This window comes from Cajanus cajan, chromosome 10 (assembly GCF_000230855.2).
Source record: "Cajanus cajan strain Asha chromosome 10, NIPB_CcT2T_4, whole genome shotgun sequence".
NCBI lineage: Eukaryota > Viridiplantae > Streptophyta > Magnoliopsida > Fabales > Fabaceae > Cajanus > Cajanus cajan.
In genome coordinates this window covers 45,831,485-45,850,755 of record NC_138526.1, presented here as the reverse complement: position 1 = coordinate 45,850,755, position 19,271 = coordinate 45,831,485, and the positions used below count along the sequence as shown (strand labels likewise).

Sequence of the window (19,271 nt, the reverse complement as noted above, 5' to 3'; positions counted from 1 at the left end):
TTATAACTAGTTAAATTACTTATGATTAAAAATTGTACAATAATCTTTTTAAATGAGTCTTTGTTAATAATCTCAACATACTATTATTATTCCCTTCTAAGTAATATTAAAAATATTTGTTATAACTTTTCTATAAATTCTTGTAAGTTGCAACCACTTGTGATTTTATATTTCACAAAAAGAAAATGGATTAATAATATAATCTATTTGATCATGTTTAAACTGATTAGTAATGTAATCAAATATTAATTAATTTTGTACACAAAATGATAAAACTAAAAAAGTATTACAGCATTGATAATGAAAAAAGTGTCAACAATACGATTGTATTGCGTTATATAAGCTAACAAAATCCTTTACTAACAAATTTCTAACCAATTACATCTCTAATATTGCCACCATTCACAAATGCATAAATTAACTAATACACAATTATTTCATCTTAATTAATAATATATAAAAAATTTATTTTTTTTCTAATTCATTTCACTTTATTATTATTTTTATATATTTTTATGATCAATAAAAAATGTATACCTCAATTTCAGAATGTATGATGAACATTTTTGCATAAAATAAACAGAGAAGTGTGTATGACGTATTGACGTTTGATGTTTACACTTGAGATGCGCGCCTCCCCTGTCTATTCTTAAGATAGTATTAATATACACACGAATTAAAGTTCAAAGAAATAATTTAAAATTAATTTAGATTTTACAAACATGTATACAAATAATTAACCTTCTAACTATAGATATTTTAATTTAAAATAATAATATATAATTTAAAGATAAAAAAATAGTTAATATTTTACATTAATTAATATCATAATGAAAATAAAATAATATGGCAAATAGGCATAGTTTGTTGCATTCGAGTGCTGTGGTTTTTCCACGTTGATCGATTATTTAGCATCCACGCCCAACAATACCCAATAACAATTAACAAGATTCCATTCAACTCAATAATACACACAAGAAAAAAAGAAAAAAGAAAAAAAGAAAAAAAAAAACACAGCCATTATTATTTTTCTGTGTCGAATATCTATCTCCTTCAAAATTCACCTCACACCTTTCTCTAGCTCCGAACCCGAACCTCTAATGGATCTAAACGGCCCGACCCGATTCCGCAAACCCGCCCTCTCCTCCACGGAGCGCTTCCTCGGCGTCCCAACCCACGCGCCGCGCAACCAAAACCCTCCCTACCCCGCCCCCGCCACCGAAGACGACGACGACGACCTAATCGAAGACGACGTCGTTTTCTCCCACAACGACCACGACTCCACCGAACCCTCCTCCTCCTCCTCCTCCTCCTTTTCCATCCCCAACCACCACAACCACCACCACAAGGCCTTCGCGTTCGGTCCTCCCGACGCCTTCGGCATCCTCGCCGCGCTGCCGGAGAACGACCACCTCTCCCCCAACGGCTCGCACCTCTTCCACCACAAACCCTCCGTCTCCGTTTCCCTCTCTTCCTCTTCCTCCTCCTCCTCCTCGCGCCCCATCCCGGCCATCCCCAAGCCTCCGCCGGACCGGACTCCCTCCTCCTCCGTCAAGTTCCACCAGTCCGCGCCGGTGAACGTGCCGGTCATGCCGCAGCGGAGGCGCCGCGACTTCGACGACGACGACGGTGGCGACGCGGTGGAGGATGAGGAGATGCTGCCGCCGCACGAGATTGTGGCGCGGAACGCGGCGCAGAGTCCGATGATGGCGTACTCGGTTCTCGAAGGAGTAGGAAGGACGCTGAAGGGAAGAGACTTGCGTCAGGTTCGCAATGCCGTTTGGCGTCAAATAGGTTTTATTGATTGATTTGATTGATTCAACAATCGCTTTTGGATTTTCGGTTTTTTCATTTTCATTCTTTAGATGTGTTTGTTTACCTTTTAGGATATTTGAAAACCCTAAAACCTCTATTGATTGTAAAGTTGAAGTCCTTATCAATAATGGAATTGCTGAGTACTTGATTATTGGTGTTATACAATAATGAATGTGTTTCCAGTTTTAAATCACCGATCCCTTAAATCATCGGAAGATGTTTTGCTGTTTGCTGATAGTTTTTGGAGTCAATATGAATCAACTGTATCGGATTTTTGGGATGTGTCTTTGTTTGAACCACATTGTTTGCAGACTCCTGTTGAAGCTATGTAGTGTTTGGTAATAAAGGAAAAAGAATAATTGCAGTTAGAACGCTTCTAAACGTCCGGTCAAATAAAAGCAACAACTATTTGCTTCTTATTTTTATGCTTTGGAAAGTGAGAATTCCCTTTTGCATTATACCAGATGATTTTAGTCCTAAAATAATGTATGATTAGTGAAAGTCACAAATACAAATTAGTCCGTAATTATCAATTTTTGATATAGTGTGAATATGTCTATGGACCAAACAAATATACCAGACTGTTTTTCAAACACACACTTGAGCTGGACTGTGCAAGGAATTAGGTAGCTCAGTTTTGGAATGTTGGTCATTCAAACACACAGATTTGTCATCACCTGATTATCTGCTGTGATTGTTTCAAAATAAACTTTGAAAGTTTCTTTGTGGTAAAAGTAGGATGCAGTTATGGTCTTGTTCTAGTGGATTGAGGAGTTATGATAATTACGTTGTTAGTGGTATTTGTTTTTTGGATCTATAGTCTGACAGACTAGAAAGAAACCGGTGGACATGGAGTTAGTGTTGATCTGGTTGTGGAAACTTTAGGGTAAGGAGTGGCGATGAACTGGGGTATTCATTTTGTGCATATTGGGAAATGACAGAGGATGGAAAGGAAGATGATGAGTTGGTTTCTTACCTCAGCAATGCATTGCATGAGGCTTGCCACCTTACTCCTTTAGATGTCTTCTATGATTTTTTTTAAATATCTTGGATGATGCTCCCGTTAATTGGCATAAACCGACAATTCATCCTTTGGGACTGGATGTGATGGATTCTTTGAACCCTCAAATATGTGAGGTCTTGTACTTCTTTTATCTAAATCACTAAAATAAGTTTGACTAACACGTCTTTATTTGTGAAAGTTATGACACATACCCAATGTATGTAACTTATCTACAGTATCTTCTGGTTCTTCTCCTTCCAATCCACTTATTTTAGTTTTTATTGAGTAATGGCTATTTCCATATATGTATTTCATTCATGCATATCCACTACCCTGTGTTTTGATCGATTAAAATAAAAGCATAGTATAAACATCACAATCTTTTGTTATATGGTGGTCAACGCACAAAAGAATTAGTTGTGGAAATAGAGCAGGGCGTTATGCTAGGCAGTATGTATAATCCTAATTGTCTTGCTAGTTGTTAACAGTTGCGGTGTCTGATCAAATTGCTAGGTATTTTGACTTTTGGAGTTGCAGGTGGGACTAGTCGTCTCTTGTTTTTCTAAAGAACAAATATTTAGACTTCTGTCCTTTACTTTATCTTTTTTTTTCAGTACTTGTTCATATTTTACCAAGTCAAATGCATCACAAGGATCTTTGGCTTTCCTTTGTTAATTTTTGATGTTCATATACAGATGATATTTTAGCCAAGTCATATGTTTGTGTGATGAAAAGTACTTGATTAGCCACCATACTATCTTGGAATAAATGAAGTAATATACACAGCAGAGCAATTCGATGGTAGATGATACGTGGGTAGCTTAGCGAAAGATTCAGATTTTATTTAGACTCTGCAAGATGTAATATGGTTGTTGGATTATTTTGTACACGGGTCATTCCCACAAATGAACGAATATATCACTTAATTGTCTTATCTAGAATAGGCAAGACCTTTGTAACTTGTAAGGATATTCATTCCATTTATTTCAAGCAATTTTGGGTTCTATCAGGGTGTTTGGGCAAACGGAACTAAATTAAATACTACCTTCTGTTGGAGCAGAATGGAGTTTCTTGCACTTTGGTCGTCTTTTTCCTCATTTGTCTTTGAGTACGATATTTAAAATTTTCTTTTTACAATTTATGGTTTTGGTAATTTTTCGAGTTTATGTTTATGAAATAACTTTTGCATTTCATTTTTTAAATTTTAACACTTAAATTTTTAGAATATATTGTAAATTTGGTTTTTATCATATAAAAGCTATTGCTATTATGAATTTAATTTTGATGTACTGTTTGTATTCTTAACACATATTTATATTAAAATTAGATTACGTGATTTAAAAAGAAAGTCTCACTTTCTTCAGACATTTTTAATAATATTTTTCTTTTCTTGGGGGATGTACGTCTAAGACCAATGTTTTAAAAACTGGATTCACAATGAAATTGGTGAAAGCACTGATTCACAATTTATTAATTCATAGTTAAACTGGTCAAATTGGTAGTAATTAAATTTGTATTTTAATATTATATAATATCTTGAATGATAAAATAATATAAAATCATGAGAAATTAAGATTTAGAAAAATTTTAAATCAATAAAAATGAGTAAATTCTATGTTTTATTAGATTAAAAATTAATATTACAATTTAATTTAAAACGAAATTATATTTTTATTATAATATAATAGATTCAAATATTTGTTTACATAATTTTAATTATACGAAAAATATTTATCTTAAACAACATATATACAGGTTACTACTTATGTATTTTTCTATTATGAGTTCTGGTGTGTCTTTGAATCAGAAATTTTTATGATGAATGTATTAAATCCTAAATCTTTTGACTCTTGTAGCATCCAAAATCTTTCTCGGCTATGGCTTGCATTCAGCTAAAATTACTTAGCATGAGTCACCCTCTTAAGTCTTAACATTAGCATAAGGTTATGCTTAAGCTTAATGCAACCTTCTTACCTCGTTTTCTGATAGAGAAGAAATCAGTCGGTTTGCATGTGAAGCTCATTGTGTGCCAACTGCCAAATAAAAAGATACAATGTGATGTTTGCATACATTAGAGGTTCCATAAAAAACCAGTGCCTTTACGAGTTAAAAAAGTATACCCCTTTTAAACAATCCACGATGTTATTATATAGATAAAAATGTTCCTAGGGCGCAAAACAATCCATGATGCTAATTCCCTCACTCAAGCCACAACAATGGCGCAACTCAATCGTGCAAATTAATGAGCCTCTTTCCCAATGCTTCATGACTAATATCAACTATTATTTCTTCCGTATCACAATGACCATAATTTAAAAGTTTTTAAACATAAATTAAGAAAATTAATAGTTTAAGATATTTATCAATATTCAAATCCTAATTTTAACATGATATTATATGTACTCATGGTCTCTGATAAAAATTAATAACTAATTTTATGGTCAATTATTTTATAACACAGAAACTATGTTGGACTTTTAAATTAATTATAAAATAATTAATTTTAAAAGTCAAGATTTACAAAATCAACTCTTTTAAAATTTATCAAACAATCAATTTTAAAAATCTTTTTCTCGATAGTATTATGACACGAAAGAAACTAAGAAAATATGATTAAAAGATAAACCAACATTAGAAACATTAATTTAAGAGACTGTATCTCAGTTTGCTAGATGATAAGCATGGCTTCTATACATCCATGCAAGATTGAGCATCTAGTGGTATGGGGCAGGCATTCATTCTGTCACAATCACAACTCCATCTATAGTTAAGTTGCAGGAATTTAATACTTTTTTTTTAATCCAAGTATCTCTTATTCAAGAGGTGAAGACTAATTTATTCAAGTATTAATAAAACTCATTTAAGGCACTGGGTTCTTCTCATAAATATTATTCCATAGACACAATTTAGAAATTGAATTTTCGATCAGGTTACTTAAGATATATAAACAACTTATTATTAGTTTGCCGAACACTTTTAATGACTAAAACCGGGTGATTTTCGTTTTTTCTTTACGGTGCTAAATCTTCTCATCATGCCATGCATATTATAACATTTTGTGTCCCCACTTTACACATTGACATTGCCATATTGAGTGATCCTTTCTTCTCTTAATGCCTCATTCCAATAATTCCTTGATTTGATTACAACAATTCCGTTTGCTTCATTTACTACTTCTGCGGTGGAGTAGCTACCTGCTTCCGTAATACATTTCTAAATAAACACTTTATTCTCTATCTCACGTTCTGCACTTCAAATGCCCTATCATCATCAATGTGCCAACAAACCCTCTTTCTTAGCTTGTTTATATGAAATCCAAAAGTTGCTCCATTCATGAGTTACACAACCCTTCTTAACCATTACAATGAGTTCGCTTCTCTTGAAGCATTGCATGTTTAAGCTAAATATATGTCTTTAATTAAAATGTTTGTTAGAAAATTAATTATCATTATACAAAGTAAGAGGTGCATGCCCACATAAATTTGGATCGTTCCACAAGCAAAATTATTTCTTACAAATAATATATATACATACAAAATGAAAATTTTGATTTATAATCAAATATTGTATTACAAATTAGAAACACTAATGGTTAATGTAACTTTAATTTCCATGAATTGTTCATGCTAAAAAAACTATATTGTAATCTTTTAGAAATAATAGTAGATATATAATTTTCAAGATGGTTATTAATAAATTTAAAAAAGTTATCATGTATGACAAAGTGTGCTTGGATGTCAATATAAAAACATTTCATATAGTGAGGGCGTATACTATTTTCTCTTAATGTACGTAATTGAATATAAAAAAATTATAACACTTATAGAGAAAGTTTAAAGTTAGGAGATCGTAGCTTCCGAATGTTTGATTAAGAAACTGAGGCGTAAAACATTTAATTCTAAAAAAACCTTTTATTTCGTTACACCTTGATTGGTCACGAGTTTATCTTTGGCAATGAACTATATTTTACCAAAAAAAATTACCACTTTTTCGTGCCAAATAGCAACTTTCTCCTTTTCAATAATTGGATCCACAAGAAGTTGTGAGTATAATTGTTGGAGTTTCATATATGCAGTTGAGAGAAACAGCGGAAAAGTGAAAATAACTACTTGTGTAAATGTTGGTGGTGGTAAAGGTGCCCTATAGCCGGCACTCATTTGGTAAATGGAAACAAAATTTTCCACGTGAAAGCATTCAATTAAAATCTCCCAACAAAATTTTAGTTGAATTTCAATGATCAATATCACAAGCGGATAACCAATGAGCTGTAGTTCACTTGGTTGATAGCTAAATTCCTAGACTTGTTAACAAAATTTTGATTTTTTTTATCATACGTACGTATGTAAAAGAGTTTCTTAAAAGAGACAAAACTTGCTTTTATGATCTCTACGATTTGAACAAAATTAGTCTCTAATCATATGTCAGATGATTATTAACATGTTGAATACATACTACATAGAGGCACAAGTGAGAATAATAAAGTGTATAATTGTTAGTATTGTGAGAAATAGGAGAAAGAAACCAATAAGAACCATGGAGGAGGTTGTGAATGAGCATCCTTGGTATGCAGTTATCACACTTCCCCACTCTTGCTGGGAATCACAATGTTTTTTTTTTTTTAATTTCCAGTTGTGTAACGAGAAAAGAAAAACTATTTTTTTTTTTAAATATGGTACTTATAATTTAAATAATCTTTATGATTTATTTATAGGTCTCAATTATTTTTTGTTCAAAATATTTTCCGGTCAAAAATTAAACCCTAAACCCTAAAATCTTGATATTTAAGACTCGTTTAAGAAATTAACTTCTCTTGATAAATAGTAGTAGTATTATCTTATATGAGATCAAACTTCTCAATTTAAAGAGTATAATTATATATACTATGTTAATCTTATTTGGGTGTACATGAAAGAGACGATGATGACCCATAACCAACCAATTATGGTTCATTAATATTTAGGGCAAGATAGTGCACCTGCCATTCTAGAGAACATAAGAACGTTGAAATGAATGCTCTCATGTTGAAGTTCTAAGTTAATTAGTGGCTGTTACTAATTCCTTCTATCAGGAGATTTGTTACAACAAAACCTACTTTATCCTACTTAATAATAGAGCGAGATCGGTGCACTTGAACTAGGCATTAATTATACATATCCTAATTACTTTTTTGTCCCCATTTTTTTTTTATTTAATTAGTTGCAAATATAGTTATTAAAATTGGATTAATTGATCAGTTCAACTGATTGAATTGAGAATCAATCAAATTTGGTACAGACAACCCAAAAAACTGATGGAATAGAAAATCAATCAATTAAATTTGAGAAAAAATAAAAAAAGATAATTAAGAACCTGTATATATAACCCTGCAGTTAAAATTTAATCTTTTCAATTAAAAATGTTAAACCGTAAATATATATAAAATGAATATTTTTATAACATGTTTTATTCTAAAAGAATGTTGATAAATAATAGAAGTTCATTTTATATACTAATCACGGTGTTACCAATAATATATATATATATATATATATATATATATATATATATATATATATATATATGGGAATGCTAATATACTCTTACCTATTTTTTAGTGAGAGTATGTTAGTAATCTACACCAAAATTTTAGGATAAAAAAATCACTCATTTTTTTTATTTGATTAATTCGTACAAATGATATTATAATAATTTAATTTTAAATAAAAATAAAATATTTTCTCTCTTATTAATTTTATTCTCTAGGTCATTTTTCTCTCCTATTAAATTTCTATTTAATAAAAAAAATAAATGAAAGCATTCCCTATATATATATATATAATCTTGAACTACCATCTTTTAATATTAAAAAGTTAATTACTCATTTAACAATATGACACTCATTCAAGAATTGGTCTCGAGATATATTAGTTTTAATATTCAGCATATAGAGGTTTTAAAATATGCTCAGCATAGCCAATATGTTGGTATCGGATAAACCTATATATGCCGACTGTAATTAGAAGCTGAATTAGTCACGGAAAAGCATTATCTGTTTTAAAAATAGTCACCTTTTCCAAAGAGAAAAGTATAATAATTCGTTGCAAAGTTAGACCTAACTCATCAATTTGTATAACACGTGTTCAGCCACTTAAAAATCTAATTTAATTTATTTTTCAAGCAGGTTACTTTATCACGTAGTATCTAGAGAATTATTAGAACCTACAAAAAAACGTGTCTAGATAGGTATCTATTGCTGATCTTATTATATATATACATACACTCATTTAAGAAAGAAAAAAACGATGAATGAACACTTATTTACTGTTAAACGATATGGAAAAAAAAATAGAAATAGAATAAAGATAAAGATAAAAATAAAAAACATGTGATCAAGTTTGGTAATATTCACTAGATAGGCATATTAGGCAAGACTACAAATTAACCTTCAAGTTTGAAAATCTAGATCTCGTTAGAAATAGCAGTTGTAATTAACCATAATCAAAGTTTGTACATAAGCTTTACTACTGAACTAAGAGAATTATATTATTGTTGGTGATTAAATGACAGCATAAAGAGTTTTTAAACTGTATACTCTATTTTCTCTTCTTATGTAGCTATAATCTTGTGTTGTTAAAATAATTATTTGGATATTTTGAAGTAATGCAGACTAAGCAGGACTTCACTCGATAAACCATAAATAACTACACAGTTGGTGATACCAACTACTTTAACAGCTCTAGAACCCCACATTTAATATGTTTGTCTGAAGCTGCCATGCCACTATATATAAGCTTCAAATTATCTTCATCTCTTACAAGTTCTCTAGCTTTTCATATCTGATATTAATATTGCTTGCTTGAATGCTTGTTGCTTCCATATATATATAGGTGATGGCGTTTGGTCAAGTTACGATGTCAGCACTTGTTTTGGCATTAGCTGTAGCCAGAATTAGCCCCTCAGCATGCCAAACGGTAGAGGGCAAAGTCTCTTGCACTGACTGCACTCACCACTACGATTTATCTGGTTTGTACCCATTCTCAACTCTTGTATCCATTATCGAACTTTAGATAAGGATCCTGAAAGTAATGAACACGTATGAAATACTACGAAAAGATATTATTATAAAAAAAGGTTATTATAAATATAATATATGTAAACATAATTTTATTAATATATACTCGAACATAATTTTAATATATTTATTTTAAATAAAATTTAACAACATATATTATATATTATTATAATTTATACTATATTTTTTAACAATTATGAAAATATCACTATTGAAATTACTTTTAGTAACAATTGTTACTATAAAGTGGGGTGTGTATAATTGCAAGACAATTTTTTTTATAGTGATGCTAACTAATTACTTTTTTCAAATTCACCTTTATTAGTTTCCTTGTATTTGTTCAATTCAGACTGTTTGTTTGTTTGCTGTTTCTTTCGCAAAAGAGCACTGTACAATTCATGCAAGAGAACTTTTGTAGGGGTGAGTAGCAGTGTTTGTGTGTCATGTGTGACCTCAAAGTGTTTGAAGAATAAATATTAACTGACAATTCAAATAAACGAGTGAATCACCAAATTTGTCTCTAAAAGTGTGAGTGAATGACAAATTAGTCTATGGAAGAAGGAAAATTACAAAAAGTCTTGGAATTTGCATTTCATTAAACGAGTTAGGGTGTGTTTGTTTCTCCTTTTGAACGCCGTTATGAACTTTTCTCATCCTACAAGGAAAAAAACGTAAAAGGAAGGTGGATGTTGAATTAGTGTTCAGTTGGAAGTAACTGAAAAATAAACATACACTTAATCTACAATTGTTAAAAGGCTCTAGTGACATACCAGATAATGGGTGACACGTTAAGTGCCATGATGTCTACGTCAATAGGATTAAAATCAAATTTTTAGAGGCTTTTTAGGCATTAAAATGATTTTATTTTTATTTTGCGTCAACATCGGTAGAGTCTAACATGAATAATCATTTGTTATTAAATTTAGTGAGAGAGTTTTTTTAGAGCAAATCGAATAATGGTTGATTATTAAATTTTATCATAAATGATCAAGATTAAAACAATCAAGTCATATAAGATTTTTAAAATGTTACTTGACTTTTTAAGTGATCATTTAATATTAAATCTAGATTATTTATATATGGTTGTAGAATTTAAATCTAGTTTTTCAATATATATATATATATATATATATATATATATATATATTTTATATGGAGAGATGCATATATTTTGTATCTATTAATTTTTTTAATACATAAAAAATAATAAAGTGGGTAATTTTTGAAAAGTGGAAGAAATTTTTTGATCGCTTTAGAGTTTTTAAAAAATTATAAGAAATGAGATGATAGTGTTATTAGAATAGTGTGAAAAAATTATTAATCATATGAGAGAATACATTATTTATTAATTGGAAAAAAAAAAACCTCTTAATTACTACTTTTCCTAAGTATTTGAAGGATATAATATTTCAATTGAAAGTAAAAATTAAAAATAGTTATAAAGAGGGATATCACATTTATATAATTAATGGTATATATATAGAGAGAGAAAAAGAAAGAAAGAAAAAGAGAGAAAATCAAATGACATTAATATAATTTTTATTAATTATTACACCACTTAATAATTTTAATTAAATAATTATTTTAAAAAATTTGTTAGATTAAAAAATTTTCACTCCTAAATCATATATATCAAAGTATATTAAAATATAAATAATTTAATTATTTTTAAATTATTGTTTAATTTTAACAAAAATTGATATAAATATATAAGATAATATAAAATTATAATTCAACAATTAAATCAACAAAATTCATATCTAATATAAAATTATTAAATAATATAATAATTGATAAAAAAATTATATCGGTATCATTTAAATAATATATATATATATATATATATATATATATATATATAATAAATTACTCTTCTTAATGTGATAAAATGACAAAGAACAAAACCTTTACATTCGTAATAAGGATTGTTTTGTAGTCCTCGAATTTGAATCAATTTATTTTTTCACAAATTTAAAATTAGTCTTTATATATAATTTTTTAAATAAATATTTTAGTTCCTAAAAATTACATACAGCAAACTAATTAGCACATATTAAGTCAAATTGTGTAACATTGTCTAATTAATTGTTATCACTAATAAAGATATTACGTGAATTTATGTTATAAGAATAAGCATGTTTTATTAAGTGAGATTCACGTACTAATAACGTTTGAATAGAAAAATATTAAAGTATTTTTTTTTTCACATTATAGAAAGAAAAAAAATTAAAATTTGAGGATTAAAACAAATTTATCTTCATACTATATATAATTTTATTTATAAAAAAAAGCCAGAAAATTATAAATTTAAATTTTTATTAATAGCTCTAATAATTATTCTGAAACATGGGAATAAGATACATACGCTTGATTGTGCAAGTGTTTGATGTTTTCAGGCATGAAGGTCTCAGTGAAGTGTGAAGGTGTGAAAAAGGTGGCTGTGGCGACCACAGAAGATAACGGCTTCTTCAAAGTGAAACTTCCCTCAGACCAAACAAACCCTCCCTCTTCGAACTGCTTTGCTAAACTTGTTGGAGGGCCAGATCAGGTTTATGCCTCTAACAAAGACCAACTCTCCCAAATTGTAAAGGGAAATGACAAGAACACTTACACCATCTCCACTCCTCTTACTTTCTTCACATCCTGTCCTCAAAACACAGAATGCAATAAGGATGCCAACGTCTTCGCTTCATCCAAAACCTTTGATCTTCCTCTGCCTCCGGAATGGGGTTTGCCACCAAGTAGCTACTATGTTCCTTTCTTCCCCATCATCGGAATACCTTAGTTTCTTCTACAGTAACATAATCCCTAGGAATGAACAAAAATATATACTGTTGTATGGTTTGGTATTTTAGGTGTCCATATGCGTCATGTCATGTGTGTAATAAATAACATGAAAGTTGCATATGCAGTTGTGGTAGCACTATGTTATGATATTCATATGAAAGCACTATATTCTCGGTATATGTAATCACTTTAATGAAAAACCGCATTGCTTGCTCTTGTTAGTTTCTGGTCCAAACAAACATAATCTTTCCGTGTGGGCCTTTATGGGCTCACATCCTCCTCTGTCTTTTGGGTGATGATATATACACCTCCTATTTTTTATAAATATATTTCTAATCTCTTTTTTTAAAATAAAATTTTTAAAATATTCTTCTAACTAAATATGATTATGTTGATAGAAACGTTAATTTTAGCATTTCGGAAAGTATTTTTCGGAATAGTAAAATTATTGTTCCGGAAAGCATTTTCCAGAAATGTATTTCTTATATAATTCCGGAAAGTTCTTTCTGGAACATTAAATTTAGTATTCTGGAAAATATTTTTCAGAATTATGTAACAAGCACACTTTCGGAAAATACTTTCCAGAATAAAAAATTTACTATTTCTAAATATACTTTCCGGAACAAAAGCTTTATTATTTTGGAAAACACTTTTCAGAACAAATAATGAGAAGAATTACTTGAAAGAAAAAATGCATATGGTTTGACACATTTCCCTTCGATACTGAACCCGCTTACAACTTATAACAAAACTAAAAAGGGAAGAGAATAATGCAGAAATTGAAAAGGGAAGAAGGGGAGGTATGGAGGTGCGAAGAAAAAAGTAAAGAAGAAGAAACGGGATGCACAAAGAAGAAAGAAGAACAGTGAGAAGAGAGGTGTGAATCTGAAAAATTATAAATTAGAAAAATAATAAATCCGGAAGTGTGCTTGTTACATAATTCCGGAAAATATTTTTCGGAATACTTAATTTAATGTTCCGGAAAGAACTTTCCGGAATTATATAAGAACCACACATCCGGAAAACGCTTTCCGGAATAATAATTTTACTATTCCGGAAAATACTTTCCAGAATGCTAAAATTAACGTTTCCATCAACATAAATCATATTTAGTTAGAAGGATATTTTAGAAATTTTATTTTAAAAAAAGAGATTGGAGGTGTATTTATAAAAAATAGGAGGTGTATATATCATCACCCGTGTCTTTTTCTACTCATGATATATACGTCTCCTTTTTTTTATAAATACACATCTTTTTTTTTTTTTTAAAAAAGTTAACTAAAATTTTAAAATATCATTAATTTTTATAATTTTTAATTTTTTAAGTTTACATTTACAACATTTAATTTAAATTTTTTTTCACACATCTCCTTCCCTTGTATTTGCACACATCTCCATACCTTTCCTCCTAGGTCTTCCACCTATTTCGATAGATAATTTTAATTCTTTTAGTTTTACATTATTCTCTTCTTTTTTTCTCTTTCAATTTTCTCACTATTATCTTTTACCACTTTTAATTTTCATACACACCTAAAACATAGAACTAGTTTTTAACAACATTAAAGGCACATATATATGGCTTTCTCGACAGTGTCAAAAGTATCGAGTCAAATGTGCATTTTTTCTTCAAGCACTTCTCTGATTTACACGTCTAAAACACAACATCAAATAATTTTAGTATTTCAGAAAGTGGTTTTTAGAATAATAATTTTATCGAAAGCATGTTTCAAAATTAAGTTTTTAACATACTTCCAGAAAGTAATATTTGGAATACTAAATTATTGTTCTAGAAAGTAATTTCTAGAATAATGTAAAACAACATACTTCCAAAAAGTACTTTTTGAAATATTAAAATTAATGTTTTAGAAAGTTAATGTTTCAAAAAATACATTTCAAAAGTATGTTATTTCACATTATTCCAAAATAATAAAATTCAATATTTCGAAAAGTACTTTCCAGAATTATGTAAAATAACACACTTTTAAAAAGTACTTTTCGAAACATTAACTTTACTATTTCAAAAAATACTTTTTGAAAGTATAATTTTACTTACTTCCGAAAAATACTTTTTGAAACACGAAAATTTTTTGTTCTGAAAAGTACTTTTAGGAAGTATGCAAAATAACACATTTCCAATGGTTATTTCCGAAACATTAATTTCCCTATCCCGCACAGTACTTCGAAATAATGAAAATGTCTTTTTCATAACACTAAACTAAATGTTAAGGTTTTTGGAGGGGGTGAAAGGAAATAAAGTGTTGGAAGAAAAAAATATATGTTTAGTTCAGTAGAAATTGTCGAGGAAGTTGTACGTACTCACGATGTTGTCGCGTACCAGTTCTACGATTTGGGTGGATGTGAAAAAGTGAAAGAGGTGAGAAAATAAGAAAGTAATGTAAAAATCGAGAGAACTAAAACTACACATTAAAATAGGTAGAAAATTGAAGAAGACAAAAGGATGCATGTGAAAACTGAAAGAGAGAAGAAAAGAGATGCGTGAAAAAAAAGTAGTAATTAAATTGAAAATTGGAGGTATAAAAATAAAAAATTAAAAAATATATATGAATATTTTTGGATTTTTAAAAATAAAATAAAAGATGTGTAATTATTATAAAAAAAAATGTATATATCATGAGCCATCCTTTTTTACCGCATGTAGCTTGTACCCATAATTAGGAATATGAATTTTATGGTAAAAATGAAAAGGTATTATTAGTAAACGACCAAACAAAACTTTTTTGTTTTCTCAAAAAAATATGGAATATAAATCTAAATCACGTCACTTTAAAAATCATTTTTTTTAAGAGAAATTCTACCTTTCAATTTCTAAATTAATAATTGTTCCAGTAAAAGGATAGTAGTCAAAGAACCCCTAATGACATGAACTCTAAGAGAACTTAGTCGTTGTTTTGACCTAGAATATTCGATGAGTGTAACCTTTTTTTAGTAAAAACTCTTTTTCCTTTATATATATGTGTGTCATATTAAGGATATAAATATTTTTCTTTGATCCTAATCCCTTGAAATAAGCCTTGATTTTATTTCTCATAATGAGCCTATAAATTAAATTTATAATCATAATCAAATATGTGCAAGATCATGAAAATTACTGTCTTAATTAATCTTAAAAAATTTATGAGTGACCCTGAATTCTGCTTACTCAGTCGGATATTAACAGTGCAAAGAGTTTATACTCAATCCATTCAGTCAATTAGAAATCTAGAGGGTATAATAATAATTAATTTTTTATTTATTTTTTTGTCAGTTATAATTTTGTACTTGTGTTAGGTAGTTGATTAGAAATATTGTGGACATTTGAAACTGGTGAATAAACAAAATAGAAATTAGATCTCTCACCTTTTGTTAGATCAAATTAATATTATAAATATTTTTTCACTCCACATTTTATAGGTCTTAAAATTGTATTTTTACACTTCTATTAAATAATTAATATGATACAAGAAAGTAGTTAAAATATGAAGAGAAAATTATATTACCAAATTATTTAATACTTTGTTTCATTAATTTAAATTAACAGATAATTATAAAATCATTTTATATGTTGGTTTTAATTAATGAAACAAAGTATTAATTGATTTTTATTTTCATTTTTAAATTTGCTAACTTGATCTATAGAATAAAAATTTTAAATTCAACGGTTAAATTATCAAAATTTGATGTAAAACATAAATTATTAAATGAAATAAGTTTAGATTGATTTATTTCTAGAATAAAAAAATCTTTCTCTTTATATATATATAGTTTTATTTTATTGCAGGAGGAGATAGTGAAATGGGAACATAGTAAAGTTGTCCCTAAATAAACCAACATGTTTACGATGTGGGTAGTAAAAAAGCAGCAGACACGAGGGCTACACGGGTCGTAGAATATGCATCTTACTCATCAAACTTCAACCTTGACTTCTAGTCAATCTTCTCATTCTCTTCTACCCACCATTCCCTCAATCAACTTACTCGTTAATCTCACACCACCAAAAGACAAATTCAAAAGCAAACCACCCTATCTAACATAATTACCTGTTCATTTTTTACGTGAATTTAAATGCTTACGTGTGTTTCACAGTTGTTTCAAACATACACTTCTACGTTCAAATCAAGTTGGACATAAATTTGGAACACCTTAACGCAGGTCCAAATATGCATTAAGATTTATCATTTATGCCAAAATCAATCCTAAATACAATATTGTCCACTCATGATATGCATTCTTTGCAAGCTTTTTTTATTATTAAATACCACTGTTCAATATTTTTTTCAGAGAACTATTAAATATTATAATATTAAAAATAAATTTACTTATTTGTTATTCAGTTAATAAATATTCTTCTATTTCGCACACATATATATTACCTTCGTTCCTCCATAAAAGATCTAATTACCCGATTCACCAAAATTTAGAAAAATAATTAATTTAATTGATAATAATAAATTTTTCTTATTTATATATATTTTTAAAATTATCTTTATACTATTTATCTTTCTTTATTATTATTCATATATATATATATATATGACCAATTAAAGTGCATGTTTTATATCATTTATTTTTCTTAATTAATATTTATCTTTTTCCTAATTTAACTTGAGTGCATACTCTTTACAGAATTTATAACTAATGGCTTTTACCAAATTAAGAGAACCTACTTTAATTAGAAATATTTTAGTCTAAAATAATTAATATGAGACAATATAAAATGAATTTTATTACACATACAGATATGTAGGAGTAGGAAAATCATTATCATCAAGCCAAAAATTAAAAATAATAATATTTTTCATATACTTAGTGGACTTTCAAACCCAAAATTTGTTTTCTTAGATCACTATTTATTATATAATTTTTCTAAAATAAATATTGGTAAACTCTCTTAATTTATTTTTGTTGTTGTGTGGCAGGACTTAGATTGGTACAGTGACCACTCAAGCAATACACAACCCCACTTTTGGAATGCGGGAGCGCAAAGAATCTAGTGGTGATGATTCTCAATAATTGTTGACCCACTCCTAACTTGATGCTCTGATGACTTTAATGGTACATTCTGTTACGTATGTATGACATCATTATTTTATACATTATTCATTTTTTTCACTCGTTTTTTCGTCGTACCTCATAGCACTCCAAAACGGGACGTGCCTTTGTCATTTTCCAAATTAAGAGGAATGGAAGTCCACAATCATGATTTTTGCAGTGATATCCAATTTGATCGCGTATCTCTTCCTCTAATCTGTTGTAGTTGATAATGCAATTGCTTGGAAGAGGATATAATAGTTTGGATTAATAGAGGGGTCAAGAAAAGTTCGAACATATATATATATATATATAATATTATTAAACCTTAATCTGATGCCGTGGTTAGAGGGGGCTCCGACGCGGAAAGAATCCAGTGACAGTGAATGATTTTACGTAACAAAAATCCGCACTTATTATGGTTGTCCCATGCCAACACACAAGAAGCCAAAAACACACTTCAAAATTCAAATACACTCACGCATGTCTCTCTGTACCACAGCCTTTCACTTTCCTTCTTCACAATTTAGATCCGGTCGTCACCACGTTACATTCTTTTTTGGTTTTAACTATAATTTCTGAGTTTTCATAAGAGTAAAGTAATTTTTCTAGTCTCATTTCGTACATCCAAAATGAAGATTAAACATCAATTTTCAATTGAGAGAAATACAAGTATATAATTTAGCTAAAGACGTTTTGGTACCACGTTATATAATGAGCAAGTGATGAAAAATATGATGTTTACTTCTTTACTCTACTATAGACTTATATATAACGTCACTTTTGGATTTTATATAGGACTCGTGCGTTTACTAAGTTCTATATGTGGAGAAAATTAACCATGGCTACTCATTCTTGACGTTTTCTTTACTTATTAACAACATCAAAGATGGTGTCCATAAAACAACATCAAAGATGTGTTTAAATTGATGGTATGAAGTAGAATATGAAATGGGATGAATGGAATTGGATAAATTGTTCCCTTAAACCTAAAAGGATAAATTGTTTCGAGAGTAAGAATGGAACAAAAATAAAAAGGATGGATAGTGAGACATTACTTAAACCTAATTTTCTATCCCCATAAATAAAATGTTTTTAGACTATAAAATCAATATTTTATCTTATTAATCAAGAGTATTTTAAGGATGTTATATTTAAAATAAGGAGAATAATATATTATAATTAAAAGTTACAATTAATTTTGTTTATCTTTTTCAAACAATGAAATAACTTTTTTGTTCTATTTTATTAAATATTCAAAACAATAAAATGGCATTTTTATTTTATTTCGTTCTAATTCATTTTATTTTATTATATTCTAATTCATTCTATTATATTCTCTACCAAGATGTTGATTACGCCAATATTGCTATATACTTTACGTAATGAACTAATAAGTTACTAATTTATAGCTAGTACATAATAAATAAATATCAAGTTTAACTTTAATTCGTAAAATATTACTAATGAATGGGTGTATCAATAGAATGTTTTGGCTTTGTAAAGAGAAATTACACCAAGAGAAAGGAAGAATAAAAGACTGAAATTGATTTATTATTATTAAGTCAATGAAATATAAGAAGATGA

General features: G+C 28.8%; 2 protein-coding genes across 2 annotated transcripts; both read left to right on the top strand.

Annotated features, from left to right (window-relative positions):
• The first annotated feature begins 952 nt into the window (after window positions 1–952).
• Window positions 953–3,822, top strand: LOC109817332 (protein S40-7). Its single transcript, XM_020382562.3, has 2 exons — window positions 953–1,766; window positions 3,514–3,822. Exons 1-2 carry the CDS (start codon window positions 1,101–1,103, stop codon window positions 3,523–3,525), a joined length of 678 nt encoding a protein of 225 aa, XP_020238151.2. The 5' UTR covers window positions 953–1,100; the 3' UTR covers window positions 3,526–3,822.
• A 5,780-nt stretch (window positions 3,823–9,602) lies between these two features.
• On the top strand, window positions 9,603–12,877 carry LOC109817335 (uncharacterized). Its single transcript, XM_020382566.3, has 2 exons — window positions 9,603–9,820; window positions 12,266–12,877. Exons 1-2 carry the CDS (start codon window positions 9,688–9,690, stop codon window positions 12,652–12,654), a joined length of 522 nt encoding a protein of 173 aa, XP_020238155.1. The 5' UTR covers window positions 9,603–9,687; the 3' UTR covers window positions 12,655–12,877.
• The last annotated feature ends 6,394 nt before the right edge of the window (window positions 12,878–19,271 follow it).